The sequence below is a fragment of the Pundamilia nyererei genome, unplaced genomic scaffold (genome assembly GCF_000239375.1).
Source record: "Pundamilia nyererei isolate P.nyererei 1_Seehausen unplaced genomic scaffold, PunNye1.0 scaffold00101, whole genome shotgun sequence".
Lineage (NCBI taxonomy): Eukaryota > Metazoa > Chordata > Actinopteri > Cichliformes > Cichlidae > Pundamilia > Pundamilia nyererei.
This window is the reverse complement of record NW_005187502.1, coordinates 1,559,668-1,580,135: the sequence shown is the minus strand read 5'-3', so window position 1 is coordinate 1,580,135 and position 20,468 is coordinate 1,559,668. Positions and strand designations below refer to the sequence as shown.

The 20,468-nt window shown below is 41.8% G+C and overlaps 1 protein-coding gene across 1 annotated transcript; it reads right to left on the bottom strand.

Moving 5' to 3' along the window:
• Positions 1 to 5,926: 5,926 nt before the first annotated feature.
• Positions 5,927 to 10,519, bottom strand: bambia (BMP and activin membrane-bound inhibitor (Xenopus laevis) homolog a). The gene is made up of 3 exons (XM_005740574.1): positions 9,964 to 10,519; positions 8,094 to 8,372; positions 5,927 to 7,248 (listed from the first exon to the last, which is right to left on the bottom strand). Exons 1-3 carry the CDS (start codon positions 10,037 to 10,039, stop codon positions 6,833 to 6,835), a joined length of 771 nt encoding a protein of 256 aa, XP_005740631.1. The 5' UTR covers positions 10,040 to 10,519; the 3' UTR covers positions 5,927 to 6,832.
• Between the last annotated feature and the right edge of the window lie 9,949 nt (positions 10,520 to 20,468).

The window sequence follows — 20,468 nt, the reverse complement described above, 5'->3', positions numbered from 1 at the left end:
ATAATTTAGCAGCTATATTTCTTTATTTTTTGGCGTTTCCTTTCAAGTTATGTTAATCATTACTTAATATTAAAAGCTTGGGCAGTAATTTATTTTTCTTATACCTTTCAGAATCAATATAAAGGAGTAAAGTGAGTTAAACAGTGGGTTTCTATGTGCTAAGTTGGTAGCATGTATGACCAGCTAGCTTACTCATGATTAAGCTAGCTGACTTCACGATCACTTCCAAGCTTAGAAGCATTTCTTAGTAGTAGCCTATTGTTAGCGGGTCATGGATGTTTTTTTAAAGAATATTTTACAGCTGTGGCGCAACTCTTGAAAATGACTGTTTAAGGTAGTATTACGCTTAGCAAACCCGCTGGCATTCCTAAATCTTTCATCAAACAATAATCAAAACTAAAAAACTACCATATACAAAATAAATGAAACCCTGGTTTTTCAATTGTTTAGGCTCAGCGGCTCAGCGGGGCTGTGTTTCACAATAAAGTAACTGTGTGTTTTTCGACTTTTAATTACCATTAGCACTTCTTTAATCAACACAAAATCATCCTGACATGCAAATGTGCTTTCCCTTTCAAAACCAAGGGCATTTCTGAGTGACTGGTATAAATGAACGATGCTGTTTCATTGAGAGGAAGGTTGCATTGTTCAGCCATCTGTCTTCAGGGGCCCTCAGCTGACAGACGGGGCCCAGTGAGACACCTCAGCTGAACAAGAAGGCAAATTAATGTCGAGTTTCTAAAGGAGCGCACGAGTAGCTGACCATTCAAGGACCAATGTTTGCAGATATGCCTTTGAGTGTGTGCTCATTAGCCATTTTGTTTGTGGTTTCTTCTTAGTCTTGGCTGGAGATCCTTCTTTTAGGAACATAAACCTTTTTTTTTTCTTTTTTTTCTTGTTTTTTTGCTATTTGCAGAGTGCGACATTTAACTTCAAGAAGCCCACTCTGTCCTGTAAACATTCCCAACATTATTATTTTCCTTTTGGGGCAGATTTATATCTAAATGTTAACAACACACTGGGGTAAATGTTTAGATGGGGCGGAGGAGCTCTAAAGCTGTAGCTTTATCCACTGGAAGGAAATGAATTGGCTAAATATTTAGATCACATCTTATTCCAGCGGATGTCTGTCACCACAGACGATGATTTGTCTCTGTGGTCATGCACATTTTTCAATTAAAAATTACATTTTTATTTTTTGTTAAATTTGTCTTATGGAATTGCAAGTTGTGTTTATTTTCCGGAATGTCTCTATTTGTTTGTGGTTGGGAAATGGTAAACAGCCTTCAAGTATCAGTGATATGATTTAGACTGCAGCCACTTTGCAGTAGAGCCTTTGCAGAGGCTGCTTCGGTATCTTATAGAAGCTTTATTGTTGCTTCTGTTGAGTATGAAGAACCTGTTATATGATGGTACGTAAGGGCTGAAGCACCTGCTTGTTTTCATGTCCTGAACATCAGCAGAATCAGATGCTTAGATCATTAATTAATCAAAAAAGCTGAAGCTTGATTTATCTTAAATGCAGGGTTTTGATTTAGACTTCATCGTGTACATAAAAACTCTATGGGAACGTTTTTTGGAAATCTTTAAATTATCTGTAGACTGTATAAAAAGCTCCAGACTTGGACTGGGGATGTTGTTATCCTATATGACAGAGGCAGACCCTGAAGTCCCAGGGGGAAAGCATCAGCTAGGGTAGTTGAGAAGATTAATGAAGGCAAGGTGCCAGGTTTGGGCGAGATTCATCCTGAGATACTACCAGTGTCTTGGCTGACACACCTCTTTAATGTCACTTGGCCGTATAAGATAGCGTCTGTGGAGTGGCACACTGTGGTGGTGGTGGTGGTGGTTTCCATTTTTAAAAATGGGGACCAGAGGGTGTGCTCTGGTGTATTGCACTGTTCAGCCCCAGAATAGGGGGCTTTGGCCGATCCTTGAACCTTGGATTTGGGTGGAGCAATGAGGATTGTGTCTTGGCCGTTAAACAGTGGACCAGATCTTAACCCTTGCAGGACATCTGGAGGAATCGTGGGAATTTCACTATCCTGTCTGTAGGATCAGGGTTAAATTGTTCTCTGTAAAAGTAAATGTTCAGGACTTCCAGTGAGCAGAAGCAAATGCAGAAAACGGACAAAACTCAGACATGAGCTCACATGAGAAAACGCGAGAGCCTCATCGAGCGAGGTAGACCCTTGGACCTAGAAGTAATCACTGTGTCATCACTCGGCAAGCAGATGGTTTGCTGACTCATTGTTTTAAAGCTTCAGGTGCTGCTGCTTTTTCAAGAATGTTCATCTTGTGCGAGGGCCGCATGACAATTTGTACTCGTATGGCAATCCCAAAGTAGCCACTTTACTCTATATGGGACCATTACATAAATAGTGAACATATTGGCTAATACATGACATAAACCTAGTTAACGAGACCATAAACGTACTGTCGAAATCTTTAGCAAGGTCACACATTAATTAAAGGAACAGTAGGGTCATTGTTTTGCAACTACAGGATTCGTTCCCTTGCTAGGATTGAGAGAAGACAAGTTTAAGGCACCTCCACAGTTTTAACTATCAGCTATGGCCAGCAATTTGTTTGGCATGATTACCTTAAAACATCCTTTGATTACCACAGCTGCTGCTGAATACACATGACATCAGCTGAACTACCAATTGCGTGTGTTCCACCTGTGGATCAGGTAGGCAGCAGAAAATACGGTGATCTGAGGATATAGAGTGAAGAAAACCAAGGAAAAAAACAGAGGATCCTTCTAAAACAAGGGTTTAAAACAGGGCTTGTTACGAACCCCAGGAGGCACGCAGCCATCGCCACGCACAGGTGTTAACAGGTTCCACGTGTGTTTACACTTCATATATTGTTCCACACGTCGCTGCCGCCACAGTGGGCATACGGCTTTCCGGGACGCAGAGGCGGTGGTTCACACATTTCAGATTGTTAACCTTGCAGCAGGAAGGCTGCCCACCTGAGGATGGAGAACATTCAGGAGGCGGCATTTAAGATAAAAAGGGAAGGACGGTGAGATTTTCCGCTGGAAGCTGGCAACAATGTCATGGTGGTGGTTGTACTGGTGGCGGCGCTGGGGGCCGGCTTGAAGTCGTTTCCAAACAAATTGGGGCTCTTTTGATGCGGGCCAGTTGGCCACCTCATTAAATTTGCATGTGAATGCAGACAGCTTGACCGCCTAGCGCTGCACAAAAAGGCCGATGCTAATGACCTCGTACGCCTCGTACTGTGGAAGCTGGAGCTGTGTGTGTGCATGTAATTAATTCCCAATGCTGCCAGATGCACAAAAGGGGAGTCCACTTGCTTATCCTCCTTTAAGGCTTACCTGAGGTGATTCCCTAACCTTCCTGTGGCTACCTGACACCCATGGGTGAGACAGCAAAGTGGGATCAAGCTAAAGAAAACAGCAGTCACATTAGGCAGGCCAGGCAAAGGACATTGTTATTATTACAAGGGTAATAGTCCTGGGGGAGGCCCTGAGCGTGGGCTGAGCCTCGCTAATGCAAGCTGCCGTTAAGTGGTTAGCTGCTAATAGTGTTTTCCTGTCCTCCTAATGGAAAGAAACAAGGGTCAGTGCTCAACACACACTCACACACTTTTTAGCCAAGCGGACCTCCACTTTCAAAATACTTACAGGATGTCTTAATTGCATTGCCGTGGTAACACGAGAGCAATCACAAGGGTGTGAACTTTTCAACCCAAGCTTCTCCTGTCATCCTCCAGCATGACGCACGTGGCGCATAATACCCAGCCTGTTGCAAGTTCCCGTAGCGATCACTGCCACATTTGGACTTTTTAGAAATGTAAATATTCGGCGGGAGTTTAGAAAGTGCTGACCAGCAAGCGAGCCTGAGAGAAACCTGACCTCAGACTTCAAACAAGCTGTCAGAATCCAGCTTTTACCTTTTTTTCAGTTTGTATTCACGTTCTGCAAGAATTGAGCAGAAAAGCAATGCCCTTCTACAGCAGCCCGAATACTTTGTGACAGTGTCATCGCAGTCCCTTCAAAAGGGCTTTTATTCTGAAAGGGCAGGGGTGGAATCCAGTTTGGATTCAGGAGACAGACACTATCTCTACTTTTAAGATTAGGCTTAAAACTTTCCTTTTTGCTAAAGCATATAGTTAGGGCTGGACCAGGTGACCCCGAATCCTCCCTTAGTTATGCTGCAATAGACGTAGGCTGTCGGGGATTCCCATGATGCATTGAGTTTTTCCTTTCCAGTCACCTTTCTCATTCACTATGTGTTAATAGACCTCTCTGCATTGAATCATATCTTCTTCCACAGCATGTCTTCCTTCTCTCACCCCAACCGGTCACAGCAGATGGCCCCGCCCCTCCCCGAGCCTGGTTCTGCCGGATGTTTCTTCCTGTTAAAAGGGAGTTTTTCCTTCCCACTGTCGCCAAAGTGCTTGCTCATAGGGAGTCATATGATTGTTGGGTTTTTCTCTGTATGTATTACTGTACGATCTACTGTACAATATAAAGCACCTTGAGGCGACTGTTGTTGTGATTTGGTGCTATATAAATAAAATTGAAATTGAAATGAATTAAATATACTTATTCAAGTATTGTAAATTACTGGATTTCCATTTTACGCTATCCAGTGCTTCACAAAGACATTAAAAGCGATCTACAAAGACATTTGTGGCAGCCTGTGCTAACTCCTGGCACAGTCAGCAAATTTATAAGAAACTGTATGTGCACGCAAATGTCACATTTCAGTAACATTTAAAACATGTAAAATCTTAAATACACATGCTGTATTTGCATTGCCAGTGGTTGACCTCTTCCATTATGTTCTGCTACATCCTGTTTTCTGAGCATTAAAATCAACTTTTTAAAGTCTGATATTTTCCCCCTCTCATTTGTATGTAACACATCTAAATCACTTTCCTTCCACTAGTTGAGAGTCAGGTTACTTCAATTAGTAAAATGAAAAGAAAAATCACATTTCTCATGTAGTTGCTATATAATGCTTATAGCATACTGTCACAGCTGAAGTGGCTTTTTTGTTGTATCGAGGTCCTTGGTAGAGACTGAAGCCTGGACGGGATCCCTAAAATTAAGTTACTCTCCTTGGCACTCTCCTCTGCTCCTACGGGAACTAATTAGGAAAGTTATTTTAACTTGAAACTTTTAATTTCACTGGCCATTGGGAGATAAAAATATGTACAAGTCAAATCTGGCAACCACTTAAAAACAAGTCTGATCACTGCAGCACAAATGTTTTCAAAAGCCGTTTCACCTCTAGAATTATACTTCTCCCAAAATCTTTGTTATTGTGGACATCTCCCATAGATCGGGCTTCTTTAAGTGCTGCCTCTTTCTTTCTCTCCTATAATGTTTCTGTTCCAAACTAAGAGCTTTGCTGAACGGCACGTTGTAATTTGGGTGAACCAACCTTTTAACAACAAGGAATAACTATTATTGTTTTGGGTTTTTTTTTATAATAATCCTGCAAAGCCAAAGATGAGTTTCCATCCACTGCTTGTCTGTTGTTTCCTACTAAAGACATACGTTTTGACATTTTTGTTTCAGAACAGCTGCACTCTGTAGTTTCAATAAATATCACAAAGAAGAGAAAAGATTTTTGTTAGGGTTAGGCTAACCCATCTTCAGCAGTGAACTGATACACCTTTGGTGCTCTGGTGAGCATTTGCAGCAGCAGGACTAAACGTGTAGGAGTGAGTTTGTGCTTCAATATTGCAATCCCTCCTCACTGATACTCTGCTGAACACAGACGGGGGAACTTGGGTGACTCTTACTGGCATTTAGAGTGGAGTATAGAAAAGAAACAGCTTTACTACTTCCTGTGTGAAGTGTAGCCCATGAGGAGGGAGTTATATGAAGCTGAAAACCTGACCTCTGCTGAGGGTTCAGGAATAACTGAGATAGATAGCATCTCTATGGTAAAACAAGACTTTACTGTTAGCTCCATTAGATACACACACGCACACACACACAGCATAAAGGCCACCCTAGCGCGTGCTTTTAACAAGATCTGATAGTCACTAAAAACTTCACAACAGCCCCAGCAGTGTGTCTGTAAGTTCACGGATGGTACATTTCAAAGCTGTAGCAAAAACAGAAGCGTGAATCGGCAAATAAATAAAAAGTCACTTTTAATGGAAGTTCTTCTTTCACACTCAATCAAGCTTATAGTCTGATCACAGAGAGAGATGTTGGACATTCACCCAGAATAAGACACACGCCGGTCAGTTTTATCAGACAAAAATATATATATTTAGAATCTTTACATTAAGCTTGAATCATGAAACATACACAGAGGAGTGCGCACACCTACAGCCAAACACTGATTTTTTTTATTTTATTTTTTTTTTACTCCTCACACAAGTCATTTTATTTTGTACCCTGGTGTCAGTGTTGAGTTGTTGTCTTAAGCAATGATGTTTGTTTTGTTGCTGTTGTTGTTGTTTTTTACAAATGTGCAAATAAGACAGATTTGGAATCCTTCAGCGCTCAGTGTAAAAATAAAACAGTCCAGGATCCTCGGGAGCGGTGACAGAGCTCTCACTCTACCTCAGCCCTGCCCTCTCAAGTTTAAATACAGCTCCTCGTTGCTTCGCCTTTCATTTTCAAGTAAAGTGCTCCTCTAGCAAAAACCACAAGGCATGAGATCAGTCTCGTATTTTTTCGCTGATGTTTAAAAAAAAAACTAATTGAAAAACAACCCAAAGGACAAAAAATGTGGGAATGTCTTTTTAAAGTACAAAAGAGCCAAAGCCAACAATTGAGAGGCAGTCCTGGCTGTTTCTTGGAGGTGTCAGTCATTCAGTTCCCAGCAGGAACTGGTCATACAAACTCCAGCTTGCCGTGGCCACTGTACATCCCCCAGTGCACCAGAGACAGGATCTTGTCGTTGCCTAGGTCAGCCTGCCTCATCTTGTCGCAGGTCAGACAGCAGTTCTCGTGGCCCGTCACAGGTACCATGCACTCCAGGTCCAGCTTGGCCACGTGTCCCTTCTTGGTGTGGTGGCCGTGGAAGCTGTAATGGAGCCGCGACAGCATCTGCTGCCGCTGGTCCTGCAGCCGCTTGTTCTCGCTGCGCAGCATCCGTAACGCCAGCATGATGAGCAGGACCAGGATGAGGCCGCCAGCGATCGGCACAGCGATCACAGCCGCACGGAACCACACTTCTTTGGCTGAGGTCAGCTCCTGAACCCGGGTCACCAGGTTCCTGTTGTTGCTGTCTGGCTGGTAGCGGCCATCTGCACACACGCATGGAAAAAAATTAAAATAAAAAATCTGGTTAAATGCATGCTCATATGGTTTCCACTGCTCCATAGAGCCTGGTCTTAAAGCAAGTGATTATGTTTGAACTGCTGTTTGGAGCTTAATGAGAAGGAGCTGCTCTACTCGCCAGTCATGCCAGTAAAGTAACCGCAAAGAGGGAAAATAAGACAGACAGACAGACAGACGCGAACGCACAAGTCAGAAAGGCCAGCAGGGGCAAAAACAAATGAGTCACCTTGTCCCGAACTGAGAGCCAGAAATTAATTTGAGCTAATAAACTATAGTCTGCTGTGCTCGGGTTCACACAGGAGAGCTGCCGTCCTTCCTCTCTGACTTTTCGTGCACCTTTTCATGACTCTATAAGCTGATGTTTCTGCCCAACATGCATATTCATTCTATGAGGCACATTCCAGCTCAGTGGGAAAATTACATGGTGCACACATAATAAAAAAAGAAAAAAAAGAAAAAGATTATATCTGATCTCTTTCCAAGTGCTTAAAGGTAAACGGGCTGCTCCCTGCCTTCCCAGGCACAGAGCTGGAACCCATTAAAAGTCAAACCAAAGTTCTATTAAGCTTGGGGTGGGGGGGCAGAAGGGGGCAAGGGTGGTCTGAATATCCATAAACATCAAGTGTTTAAAGAACATTAAAGCTCAATGTATTGCTCCTGGAACTAGATGGAGGAAAACATGGGAGTATTTGCTGAAGAGGACTCGTAAAATCCCTCCACAGAGTGCCATCGTTTCTAAAAACGTAGCTACAGTCTAAAAACAAACATCCCGACAGCCAGTAGCTCAGCTCCGCTACCCTGTTTTACTTACCTGTCGAGTCTCTGGTGTGCGCCAGGTCATGTAGGCCCCTGTAGTTGCACATGTCATCATGGCAGCACTCCAGTGTTGCCGCCCTGCTGAGAGCATCCAAGGCCCTTTGGCTGCTGCAGACGTCCGCAGCATTGGCAATGGGGTCTAAACACCCATGGGTGAGTGGAGAGTTGGCGTTGAGCGGGTCCAGCACCTTGGTGAAGCAGGCGTTCAGCTCTGATTTGCACATGTATCCGGTGGCCACACAGTGCGGCGCATCACAGTAGCACCTAATTTCTCCTAAAAGTGGGGAAAAAGGCAGCGTTAGGGGAACCTGTGCTGACATTAATCCGCTCAAGGTTTCAGAGTCACCATGGCTATTTTGTCTTTAACGTCCAACCATGTGAATATAAAACTCGTATAGTTTGCAGCTGATTTTCTCCGTGTTTTTATCAAACTCATGCTGGCTTCTATTTTACACCAACTGTAGTTCAACTTTTCCCATAGTGGTATACCCTGCTTTTATTTTGAAGTACTGCTCTAAAAGTATCTGTTAAGCCCTGCATTAAACAACCTGGTAACTTTTGAAGAGATCACGGGATTTTTTTTTACCTGTTCACCTGTCACACCTTCATTTAAGAGCATCCCGTTTAAATGGTTCTTTTTCTTTTTTACCTGCAAACTTTCTCCCCCATCCAAAGTTTGCATGCAAAATTGCCTGGGGGTATTGGTATGGGTGTGGTGGTTGGGTGCGGGAGCTCTGAGGTCCCATCTAAGGAGCCTCCAGCAACCTTATCATTAAGGCAACCTGCTCTTACACGGGCCCACTCATTACTTCATCCAGGGCTCCTTTCTCAAAACAGAAATCTGGGCCAAGGATCTGCCCGAACAAAACAGAACCACTGAAACACATATTTATCAACTTAGTTTGCCTTTGATGCCCTCTGTTACTGTTATTATTATAAGTATAAGGACCACTGCAGGACGACCAATGTAAATGTCATTTCACATACTCCGTGACTGCTTTATTTTGAGGAAAATTATCAGAGCTCCACATATAAAGACTTCCCTTAAGCTTTTATGTGCTGGACTCAGGAACAAAACCTGGAATGAGAGAGCTAAAAAGCCCGAAAGTCGGTGACTGCACCAACTTAGCAGCGCAGGAACACATTCATCAGATCAGTGTTTTCCCTGTGAATGATTGGAGCGGTGGGGCCCAGGCAGGTCATTTGGAGAATATTTCATTAGAAAGGAGAGGCCCTTTGTGGACTGAGGGGGTGGTGGCGGGGGGAGTACTGAAGCTTTTCTAGCCCTGCTAAGTCTCGTATGAATGGCAGCTACAACATTAGTGGAGTTATTAAGTGTAGCCTAGCAGCTAAGAACTGTATTACACACTTGAGGATTAATCACAGTGTATTACTATTATATTAATAAGAGTGCATAGAGGTTAGGTCTTATTAAAAATTAGGTTTTAACTGAAAAAAGGTATGTCATGCCTTCAGGAAAAAAAAGAATAATAATGAGGGCAGAGGTAGTTATTGTTGTTTCCGCTGGGTTTTTTTTAAAGGGGAGGTATGACTGAATAAAATTAACTGAAATCTGAAGACGACTGGAAGAATAATATGTTTATTACGAAAAAAAACCCAGTAATAAACAAACGCGTTTATGGTTCCCCTCATTGGTAAAGTACGACTTTATGACCAAATGTTAAATCATTTTCTTGCTAATTATGACGGGTTTTCCCCGCAAACACTGGCGCGAGCGTAAGCTGCCCCGCAGAAGCCTGGAGCCGTCGACTGAGGGTTAAGTTCAGCCTCGTTTTTATCGCTTCAAAACACTGTATATCCTCTTTTGAAGAAGCCAACAAACACGCATCAAAGTCCACACGTACCTTTGGTCAGAAGAACGGCCATGGCACAGAGTTCCAATTGTAGCCAAATGGAAATGAAACTGGACTGGCGATCCATTTACACCAAATTACTGCACAAGAAGAGTCCTCATATATCCAGTAGCAGCAGCAGAAGAGTCCGCTGGGCAGAAAGCAGCGCGAGAAAAAAAAGATTTACATGAAGCTATGGCGAAAAATGAAGCCTTCGTGGGGTCGGAACGCGGTAGCTCACGATCCTGACTGGAACACCAAAGAAAAAGGGGGAAAAAAACACCCCAAAATGTCTCCTCTCCCGCATGGAGCCACCGAGACCCTCGCGAATTTGTTACCGGAGCGCACAAAATACAGCAGCCTCTTCTTCAAGCCCAGAAACAAAAGAAAAGATATATACTCCGTTGAACAGAGTGAAACCGAGTCATAAAGTTGTCAGTGCTGGTCTTCATCTGTCTCGCTCTGCAGCCGGTCACGTCGAAGCATCACTTTTGTATTCCACGACTGAGAAACAAACACTAAACACGGACAACTCCGCTGTGCCAAAGACTACAAGGGACAGGCACGATCGAGCAGAAATAGCTGTGGTCAGTCAGAGCTCCGCCTCCTCTAATCTGATTGGCCAGCCTACCGAGAAAGAAGTTAGTGATAGGACGTACAACAAAGCATCCGGTGGCTCTTTTCAAAATAAGGCAAAAAATATAAAGTATTTTAAAAAGGAAAGTACTATTAAAAAAAGAAGAGAATGAGAAAAATTAAGATATTAAGATAAATTATATGAATAAATTCTATGTATAAATTACATGAAATGGACACTAAACATAAGGCATGTTTTATTATCGATCTATGTAAAACAAATGGGATCTCCTATTATTAGTGCATTACTAAATAAATAAGCAGATGCAGTTACACTGGTAATGGAAGGATAATGTTAACAGAAAATTTTAATGTTACGCATCGTGCCATTAATATGTTAAAACTTAAACACTATACTTAAAAAAAACCCATAGCATTCTTTTAGATTTTTTTTAGGTTTTGCACAGTCATCTTGAGGAATTATTATTATATGATTTATTTTCTCCTAATGTTCCAATCAGGTAGCCCCTGAAGATTTATTCTCTAGACATAATCAACTTGTTTCCGGTCTCACACTGCTTATTCTTCTGTAGCTTGATCACTCTGAAGCTTTCATTCATCGTTCTTTATTTCCATAATAAAGTATCCCATTTATCAGTAGTGGATGCCATTGGTCCGGGCAGCAGTCACTCCAGCAGGTTAACAGCTGTCCCGCACACAGTCATACTGTCGCCTGATGATAATGCAGGTCTTGGACTATTATCTGTGTTTTCAACGTTATGGGTGCAGCCGATATGTGATGTAATCCTCCCCACTTTTTTCCAAATTTGGATGATATAAATTACCCAAAACTTACCCAAGAGTACTGACAGATTCTTCATTGAGCACAAGTAAGTGCATTGTAAAACAGCCGTGTGTGCAGTGTGGACAGTCGCAGATACCTGCAGGGTGATCCCGATGGCAGCCAGGTTGACGCCACGATGAGCCTCTCCCCTTCAGGCCATCACACTGCTGCTGCTGCAGGAAAGAGCGGACAGTCAGAGAAATTAGCAATCCAAAAAAGCACATGGCGCCACCGAGACGGCTTGCGCACACACACACACCCTGGACGCACGCACACAGTACACATTTACCCATTAACAACCGACAATGCAAAACATAGGTGTGCGCGCAAGCTTCATCCGCAGATGGTGTCTGTATTAAAAAAAGAAGAAGAAAAAGAAGAAGAAACAAACAAACAGATGATGCGTGTTAATAATCTCACGCATTTGTTAAGCATGCTTTCATTCATGTAATGACTCATTAAGCGCAGAAATAAAACATCCGCAGGCGGTTTGCGGCCAACAGACAACAGGAGGATACTGCCTCAGGCAACACAGGAGATCACACACACACACACACACACACACACACACACACACACACACACACACACACACACACACACTGCTATTAAAGTAATTATCTGCAATTCCACAGAGGCGCCAGTCCACGGCTGGCGTTACATCATTTATCTGTAACTGTGGAGTGCGTGAAATGGGTGCAACGGGACAAAGGTAGTAGTTCAGAATTCTGGAAGCTTTATTCATCTGAAGTCCTCGTAAAGTTTGTGATGCTGGGCAGAAATGCTAAGGCACCTCTTCTCCCCATGAAGTGCTGTTTCTCTGACCTTAACTCCTGCTAACAAGAAACATGAGAAATTTTCGTTTTCAGTCAAATATGAAGGAAAATTCACCTTTAATATCCCAGCTGCATTATTTCCCCCTACTTAAAGTCTGTCTGTACTTGTGCTTGATGGATAACTATCATCCCCTGGTGGTCGAAGCTGTTAAGGACAATTTTACGTAACAAAGTGACAGTGCCCTAAACAACGTAGGCAGTTTAGTGGTTCACACATTTGCTTCAAAAGCCGAAGGTCGAATTTCGAGATATTAAAGGTACTTTTTGTAATTACCTTCAGACAATTTAAATAAAACTTCTACCATCAGCTGTAGTAATTTACCCTGAGGGCTGAAATGTTTTTGGATGTTTGTTGCTATTCTTTTAACTTTTACTACTTCTTTTTGGATTTCTAACAACAACAACAACAACAACAAAAACAACAACAACAACAACAACAATAATAAGAAGAAGAAGAAGAACAACAACAACAATAATAATAATAATAATAATAATAATAATAATAATAATAATAATAATAATAATAATAATCTGCTCTTAATGGCTTGGCTGGTAAAATAAAAAAATATACTGACTCACTTGCACATGTTCTTCACATTCTGTTTATGGCTTTTGTTAATTTTGAAAGGTTTTAAAAATGTAAAAAAAATTAGTTTCCAGTAAGTACCTTTAAGGGTTAGTCTTAATTAAACCTATTCAACAAGCTCTGAATTCTACATTTCCATAGAAGACAGATGGAGTTGTGTCTGTTTGCATATAGCAAGTTGGATTATACCAATGCAGAGACTACAACGACATCTGATGGGGAGGGGGGGGGGGGAGAAAAGGGAGAAACAAGGAATCACTGGTCATCATTACCATGTAAAGAACAAATGCTGATTGGTTTGGAAGTTTAAGAGGAAAGGGAGTGAAGCACTTACAAGTAGAAAGAGTGTGAAACGGAGAGTTTTAATTGTCTATGTATAACCTGTGAGAGTCTATTTAGTAGCATAAGCTGCCTCATACATAACCAGGGAGGTGTACAGCAGGGTTTCAGAAGGGTTTGGAGTAGCTATGGTATTTAACACAAAAGCATAAATCTTGTTTCAATTTCCCTCTAGTACAGGAAAACATTCACATTTAGTGGCTAAGTCAAATAGCACAAACACACAGAAAGAGCAGGCCACATCACCAGATGTTCCACATATTTTTGACACAGCCCCATGCTGACAGTACACAGCTACAACATGTAAACATGATGTCTGCAAAGCTCTGCATAGCACCCATCCTGCTCTGTTTATAAGGGTCTCAGGGGGTCTGGAGCCTGTCCCAGCTACCATAGAGTGAGAGGCAGGGTAAACCTTGGACAGGTGTCAGTTTGATGCAGGGATAACACAGAGAGACTATTTGCACTCACATTCATACCTATGGGCAATTACCAATGAATTGCATGTCTTTGGACTGTGGGAGGAAGATGGAGTACCCAGAAAAAAACCATGCACACACAGCTATAGTTACGTCCATAAATATTTAGACAGAATCATTTTTGTTTTTTCTAATTTTGGTTCTGTAAATTACCACAATGAATTTTAAATGAAACAACTCAGATTTTCAGGACTAAACAAAAAGACTGCATGAAATTGAGAGGTACTAAATCATTTTTAACACCCCCCCCCCCCCCCCTTCATTTTAGGGGCTCAAAAGTAATTGGACAAATGAAATAAATGAAATTATGTAATGTCAACTTATAATACTTTGGTTGAAAACCCCTTGCCGGCACTGACAGACTGCAGTGTTGAACTCATGGACATCACCAGATGCTGGGTTTCCAACTTTTAAATGCTCTGCTAAGCCTTTACTCCAGTGGCTTTAAGTTGCTGTTTGTTTGTGGGCCTTTCTATCTGAAGTTTAGTCTTCAACAAGTAAAATACACGCTCATCTGGGTTAAGATCAGGTGACTGATGTGATCATTCAAGAGTAATCCACTTCTTTGCTTTAATAAACTCCTCGGTTGCTTTGGCTGTATGTTTTGGGTCATTGTCCATCCATATAATTAAACACCACCCAATCAGTTTGACTGCATTTAGCTGGATTCGAGCAGTATGTCTCTGAAAACCACACAATTCAATCAGCTGCTTCTGTCCTGTGTCACATCATCAGTAAACACTAGTGTCCCAGTGCCACTGGTAGCCATGCACAACCAAGCCATCACACTGCCTCCGTCGTGTTTTACAGATGATGTGCTACTCTTTGGATCGTGAGCTGTTCCATGGCTTCTCCATACTTTTTCCATCTGTCCAAAGAATTTGGTGGCTTTTTGAGATGTATTTTAGCAAAGTCCAATCTAGTCTTTCTATTCTTGAGGCATATGAGTTGCTTGCACCTTGCAGTGAACTGTCTGTATTTACTTTCATGCAGTCTTCTCTTTATGGTATACTTGGATAATGATACCTTCTAGAGAGTGTAGTTCACTTGGTCGGCCATTGTGAAGGGGTGTCTCTTCACCTTGGAAATGATTCTGTGATCATCCGCCACTGTTGTCTTCTGTGGTCATCCAGGTCTTTTTGTGTTGGTGAGCACACCAGTCTTTCTTTCTCAGGATGTACCAAACTGTAGGTTTTGCCACTCCTAATATTGCAGCAATTTCTCGGAGCTGTCTTTGAAGCTCAAGGATGGCTTGTTTCACCTGCATGGAGAGCAGGTTTGACCGCATGTTGTCTGTTTACAGCAAATTCTTCCAAGTGCAAGCATCATACCTCAAATCAACTCCAGGCCTTTGATTTACTTAATTGATATTGACACAACCAAGGAATTACCCACACATGTCCATGAAATAGCTTATGAGTCACTTGTCCAATTACCTTTGGTCCCTTTAAAAAAGAAGCTGCACATGTTAAGGAGCAGAAACTCCTAAACTCTACATCCAATTTGAATTTGGATAGCATCAAGTGAAAGCTGAGAGTCTACACATTATATCCATGTCCATTATGTAACTATAATTGGTTTACGTTTCAGTAGGTCTTGATAAACTTTAAAAATTTATCAAGACGTATATGTTATACATTGTAAATAGTGTGGCAGCTTTGGTTGTTCATAGCTGTTCATATACAGTCTATGATCCAGACCTAGGCCAAGATAATCCTAATGAGATCACTATAGCAACAGCTAGGCATTTCATAATTGGTTATATGCTTTATACATGGATGTGGGGGTGTCAGAAGTGAGCTGTGAGAGGTGCTGTTGTGAGCTTGTCCCCAGCCCCCCACACAGTAGCAGTAAGAAAACAAAACTGTGTGTCTTCTCCTGCAGAGAAGGTGCGCGTCAAAGGGATTTAGGCATAGAGGGGAGAGGGGCATTTCATGTAAGTGCTCTTTTAAGGGTGTGATCGTGCCCCACAGGTAGCGTCTGCTTTCACACATTAGGAGAGACTTGTAGGTGTGACCTGCTGCAGAAAGGACGGCTTTGCTTAATAAAAGCCCCATTGCTGCTGAGGCAGAGGGAGCAGAGGGCTAACTGGGGTCTAATTTCACTCTTAAAAAGTACATTTTAAGCCGAGCTCCCTAAGGAGGCCCAAGTGATTTCACTCAAATATCACTGATTTCATGAACAGCTCAGTGAACACTTCCGTCTGGATAGACAGCCTTCCTCTAACACCTCCTCTGGTGCTTCCTCTTCTCACTTTGAAGTGAGCCATATCGACGTCTGTGAAGAGTCACAGACAGGCAGACTGTCTCTTTCTTTCGTGATCTAGTTTACTCTCCTCAACATAATATTGTCTGCTCCTGAGAGCCTTCTGTGGAAAGAGAGGAAAGAGAGGCACGGGGAGACTGCTCACAGAAGCTTTGTTGTTCTGGGTTGGGTCCAAGGGGCTACACTCCCCAGCACTCTGGGTGGGCTTGTTTTATCCACAGGGGCGGATCTAGAGAAATTTTCTTAGGATAGCATGGAAATCAAACAGAGTGGCAAAATCAAAGCCATTTTTTCACACACATGCAGGTGTTACATTCTGTAATATGAATTATATATGGTAAAAAAAAACAAAAAAAAGCATCAAATACAGTAGGAATACACATTTCATATAAATATAGCCTGTAACTTTATTTTCTTTAACCTACATAATTAAACATTTCAGTTACATAAAACGTGGATTTTGATTTGATGTACTGTATAGCCTATATAATAAATACGTATGTAGTCCAATAAGTGTAAAATCTAGAGAGCTACACAAACCCAAGTCTGACTTCAGTCTCAGACTCTGAACTGTCTGAACTGCACTGTTACCCTTTTTCCACCAAAAATGTAAACTTAGCTTTCCATGATTTATTGGGTTAACCCTCTGGGTCCAGGATACATTGGTCATTTTTGACTACTTTTTATTTTACCTTTGTTTGGTATCATACTCTTCAGCACTATCACACATGTCTGAATTTACAGTTATTTTTTCTGAAAACCATACAAAACTGAGTAGGAAAAAGTTATAGTTTTTATTGTAAAAACCACAAACATGTTTAGTGAATGATTTTCTTAACTTGAAATGCAAATATAGATTGTAAATTTTAAAAACGCATGCACTAATTTTGTAAACAATAAAGTTATATACAAATATTACCTAAAATAAATTCAGCTACTGCATCTGGCGTTGTTGTACAACCATTTAAAAATTCTACTAAAACTAAAATTAGAGAACAATAAGATGCCACACAAATCGGCCTGGCTAAGTCTCCATGTGATACTATGTAATATATTTAGTTTAAGAATTTATAGGCAATGTTTATTGTAGCTGGGCTCAAAGTGTTAATGCTAGCTTATTTTAATAAACGGCACTGTAATATGCAAAACTGGGGTTGCAAGAGAGCATTTTAGGGTGGCACAAGCCACCCCTGTAGATCTGCCCCTGTTTATCCAGACTGTTTGAGACAGCAAGCTGATGACATTCACCTTTGATTTTTACCTGTTTAATCGCATCTTCCACTTGCTTCCTCATGCTGCTCTTACTTTTAGCGTACAGCAATGTAGAGTAGAGAGGGGGGTAAGGTTTGTGTGCATTTCCCCCCTTTTAAATGATGTGTAGCAGTAAACCGTAGATCTTTAATACAGATGTGCAGAGCTGAGAGGCCAGAAATGCTACAGGATAAAATTCAGACGAAAAACAAATCGATAAAATAAAAAGTATATAGAGTTTTTTTTTAAAAAAGTAATCCAAGTCACATGTATATATCCTTTAGATAAAAAAGGCAGATCAAAAAATTACAGAACAGTACAAGACTGGCAAATAATTACTTTAGATTTTATGAAAACAAATAAGGAATAAAATGCAGGAAATTTACAGGGTGGAAAATAGCTTTCTTTGATGCTGAAATAGAGTTGTCTCCCTGTCAATAAAACAAGAATATTATTAGATGCATAAAAATATGTATTGTTATGACAAAATAAGAGCTCTGAGCCGTCACACTGTTTATAATAACGAGATGAGAAAGCAGATGCTGCCCTCTGCAGGCAGCTTAGAGCTTCAGCAGTAAGTTCAAACTAAGCAAGGCACAAAGTCTGGAGCCATTCTTCATTTCTTTGTTTTCATAGAAAAATAGGAAATAGGTGCATTAAACATTGTAAAACATATATTGGAACAAATAGCACAAAAAACCCAAAAGAAAGCAAAAACAACAACTTGTTTTTAGTTCTGAATCTGAATGAATTCAAAGCCAGTATTTGGCTGTTGACCTGTTTATTCTTCAGAACACCCTGAAGCCCTTTGGGCAGGTTAGCATGTTTTTGTGTGGTCCTCATGAAGAGTTCTCCAGCCTTCTCAAAGGACATGCAAAGCTCTTCTTTGCCTTTTGTTCTTTTCTCTGCCAAGATGATCCAGCACCGCTTCAACAGTGTTGATATCCAGGGAAGCCAGTCCATGACTGATAGTGTTCTATTGTGCGTTTGTGTCCAGGTATGGTTTAACTGTATTGGCAGTGTTAGGGATCATTGTCATGCTGAAAAATGAAGCCGTTGCCAATCAGATGTTTTCCACATGGTATTAAATGGTGGATCAAAATCAGATTTTTCTGCGTTCATCAGGATCCCCAACGCCACTGGCTGTAATTTAGCCAGAGGCCATGGAAGAGCCTCCACCCTTGATTGTTGTTTCCTGACCCCCTCCATACATATTCATGACAATTTTAGTCACAAACGTCAGTTACTCCCAAAGAACTGATGTGCAAGATGGCATACCTTGGCCTTTCCTTCCTTAAAACTGCTTCTTGGCAGCCACTCTTCCACTGAGACCATTACTGATGAGGCTTCAGTGAACAGTAGATGAAAGAATTGAAGTTCCTGTGTCAGGTTCTTGCCGGATATTTTCCTCTTTCTTAAGGCCATGACTTTCAGGTACTGTTCATCTTTTGTTGTTAGTGTTTTCAGGCCGGCCACTTCTTCTCATCTTGCATTTGTCCAGTTTCCTCACATTTTAACAACACACTACACACCATGGTGAAACATGCTAAGTGTTCAGCTAATAGCTCTTTGGGAATTGCTTTGTTGGTGTAAAAAGATTGTTTTATGACTGTTAGACTTTGGTTATTGTTGGTATTTATTGCTTGAATGATTCTGAAGTGAGTGTTAAAGGGACTTTTAAAAAATCCTCTAAAAACCACCAAGAACAGAACTGAAAATGAATGGAAAATGATGAAAGATCCTCAGAAAGCCTGCTATTGCTAAGCACATTAAAAGATTACAGGAAAGACTTCTGTGATGTTCCGTGTCCCAGTAACTAGTTTTGGTAGTTGGAGATTGAACCACCAGGGTCTCGTACCTTGGCAGCCTCCCAGCAGGTTATGGATGGAGAGGCCATGTAGAAAGACTTTGGGACTGCCTCGACGAAATTCTGGCAAACCCTCAGGTGACTCCGGTGGGAAAACCTGTCCTCTTTCTGGACTGTGCGGGTGGAGCGCTGCTGACTTCGACTGAGGATATTGTCAGGCGGTGAAAGGAATACCTCGAGGACCTCCTTAATCACACTGGCAGATCTACCATAGAGGAAGCAGAGTCTGGGCACGAGGAGAACATCATCATCTATAGGGGAATCACACGCCTAAGCCACTTCTGGAATATCTATGCCAGGGTGCTAGAGTCGTCTGCTAGTCAAACCTGCGATACAGAAGGAATAATGGGGGGTTTGTCCCAGCCACAGAACACCAGACCAGCTCTTTACCCTCTGGAGGATACTTGAGAGTATGGCCAACAAGTCTACACACGTTTTGTGGTCTCTTGGAGTGTCCTGTGCTTGCTTCCTCGGGAGTAAGGGGTGTTATTCTAATAAAACTATTGCAAGAGCTTGGTCCGCATAGCCAACAATAAGATTTGGTGCAAGGCTTCCACTTGGATGGCCTAAGAGTCTCCTCTGCTTTTGATGTGGTTCTGTTGACTTCATCAGGTGGTCACCTCCAGCTCGCACTGTTCCCAGCCGAGTGAGAAGCGGCAGGAATGAGACTCAGCACCTCCAAGTCTGAGGCCATGGTCCTCATGGTATCCAATGGTCCAGTTGAGGTATGTCCTTACCCTCACCCTGTGGTCGTGAGCTTTGGGCAATGACTGCAAGAACGACACCACGGATACATACGGCGGAAATGATCTTTTTCCATGGATAGCCTCTCACGTCTCATAGGGTGAGATGTTGGACCATCCAGGAGGGGCACAGAGGAGAGCTGCTCCTCCACATCAAAAGTAGCCAGCTGAGGTGGTTCGGGCATTATCCTCCACAGCAAGTCCAATATTTACTGAAGAGTTAAAATCCTGTTCTTGGACTGGTCTCACATTTTCAGGGTTTTTTTGGGTTTTTAAAAAAAAATTATCAATATTGTCGTATCCCAAACAGATTACCAACCTTCAACATTTTACACAGTTACAATAGACGGCTAAAAAAATAAAAAAATAAAAAATCCTGTTGATGTGTTTGACTTTATGTCACATATTTGATCAACAAGCTTTCATGTGTTGGGCAATGACTGCAAGAACGAAAGAAATAAAAGCACAAGATGGGATCAGAGTCTACACAGCTGACTGGTAATCTTATTGCTGAGCTCCAGTTTGCAATTGACTGGTGTTTGATTGCAGATGCATTTAAGAGCATCTACTGTGAGCCACAGCGGGTTGTTAATTCGGCTCAATCACTGAACAAAATGAGACAGGCACAGCTCGTCCCAGTTTACATGTTTACTTAACCATCAGGCGTTTCACGTCAGAGTTAAATGAAAGGAGGAAAATTAAGCTTGCAGCACCATCAAAAACCCAAGAAC

Coding starts and splice junctions, on each gene's coding strand:
- bambia (XM_005740574.1), bottom strand. CDS start 10,039: ATGGATCGCCAGTCCAGTTTCATTTCCATTTGGCTACAATTGGAACTC. Junction 8,373..9,963: donor GGCCGTTCTTCTGACCAAAG/GTACGTGTGGAC, acceptor CCCCACTTTTAG/GAGAAATTAGGTGCTACTGT. Junction 7,249..8,093: donor GCACACCAGAGACTCGACAG/GTAAGTAAAACA, acceptor GCGTGTGTGCAG/ATGGCCGCTACCAGCCAGAC.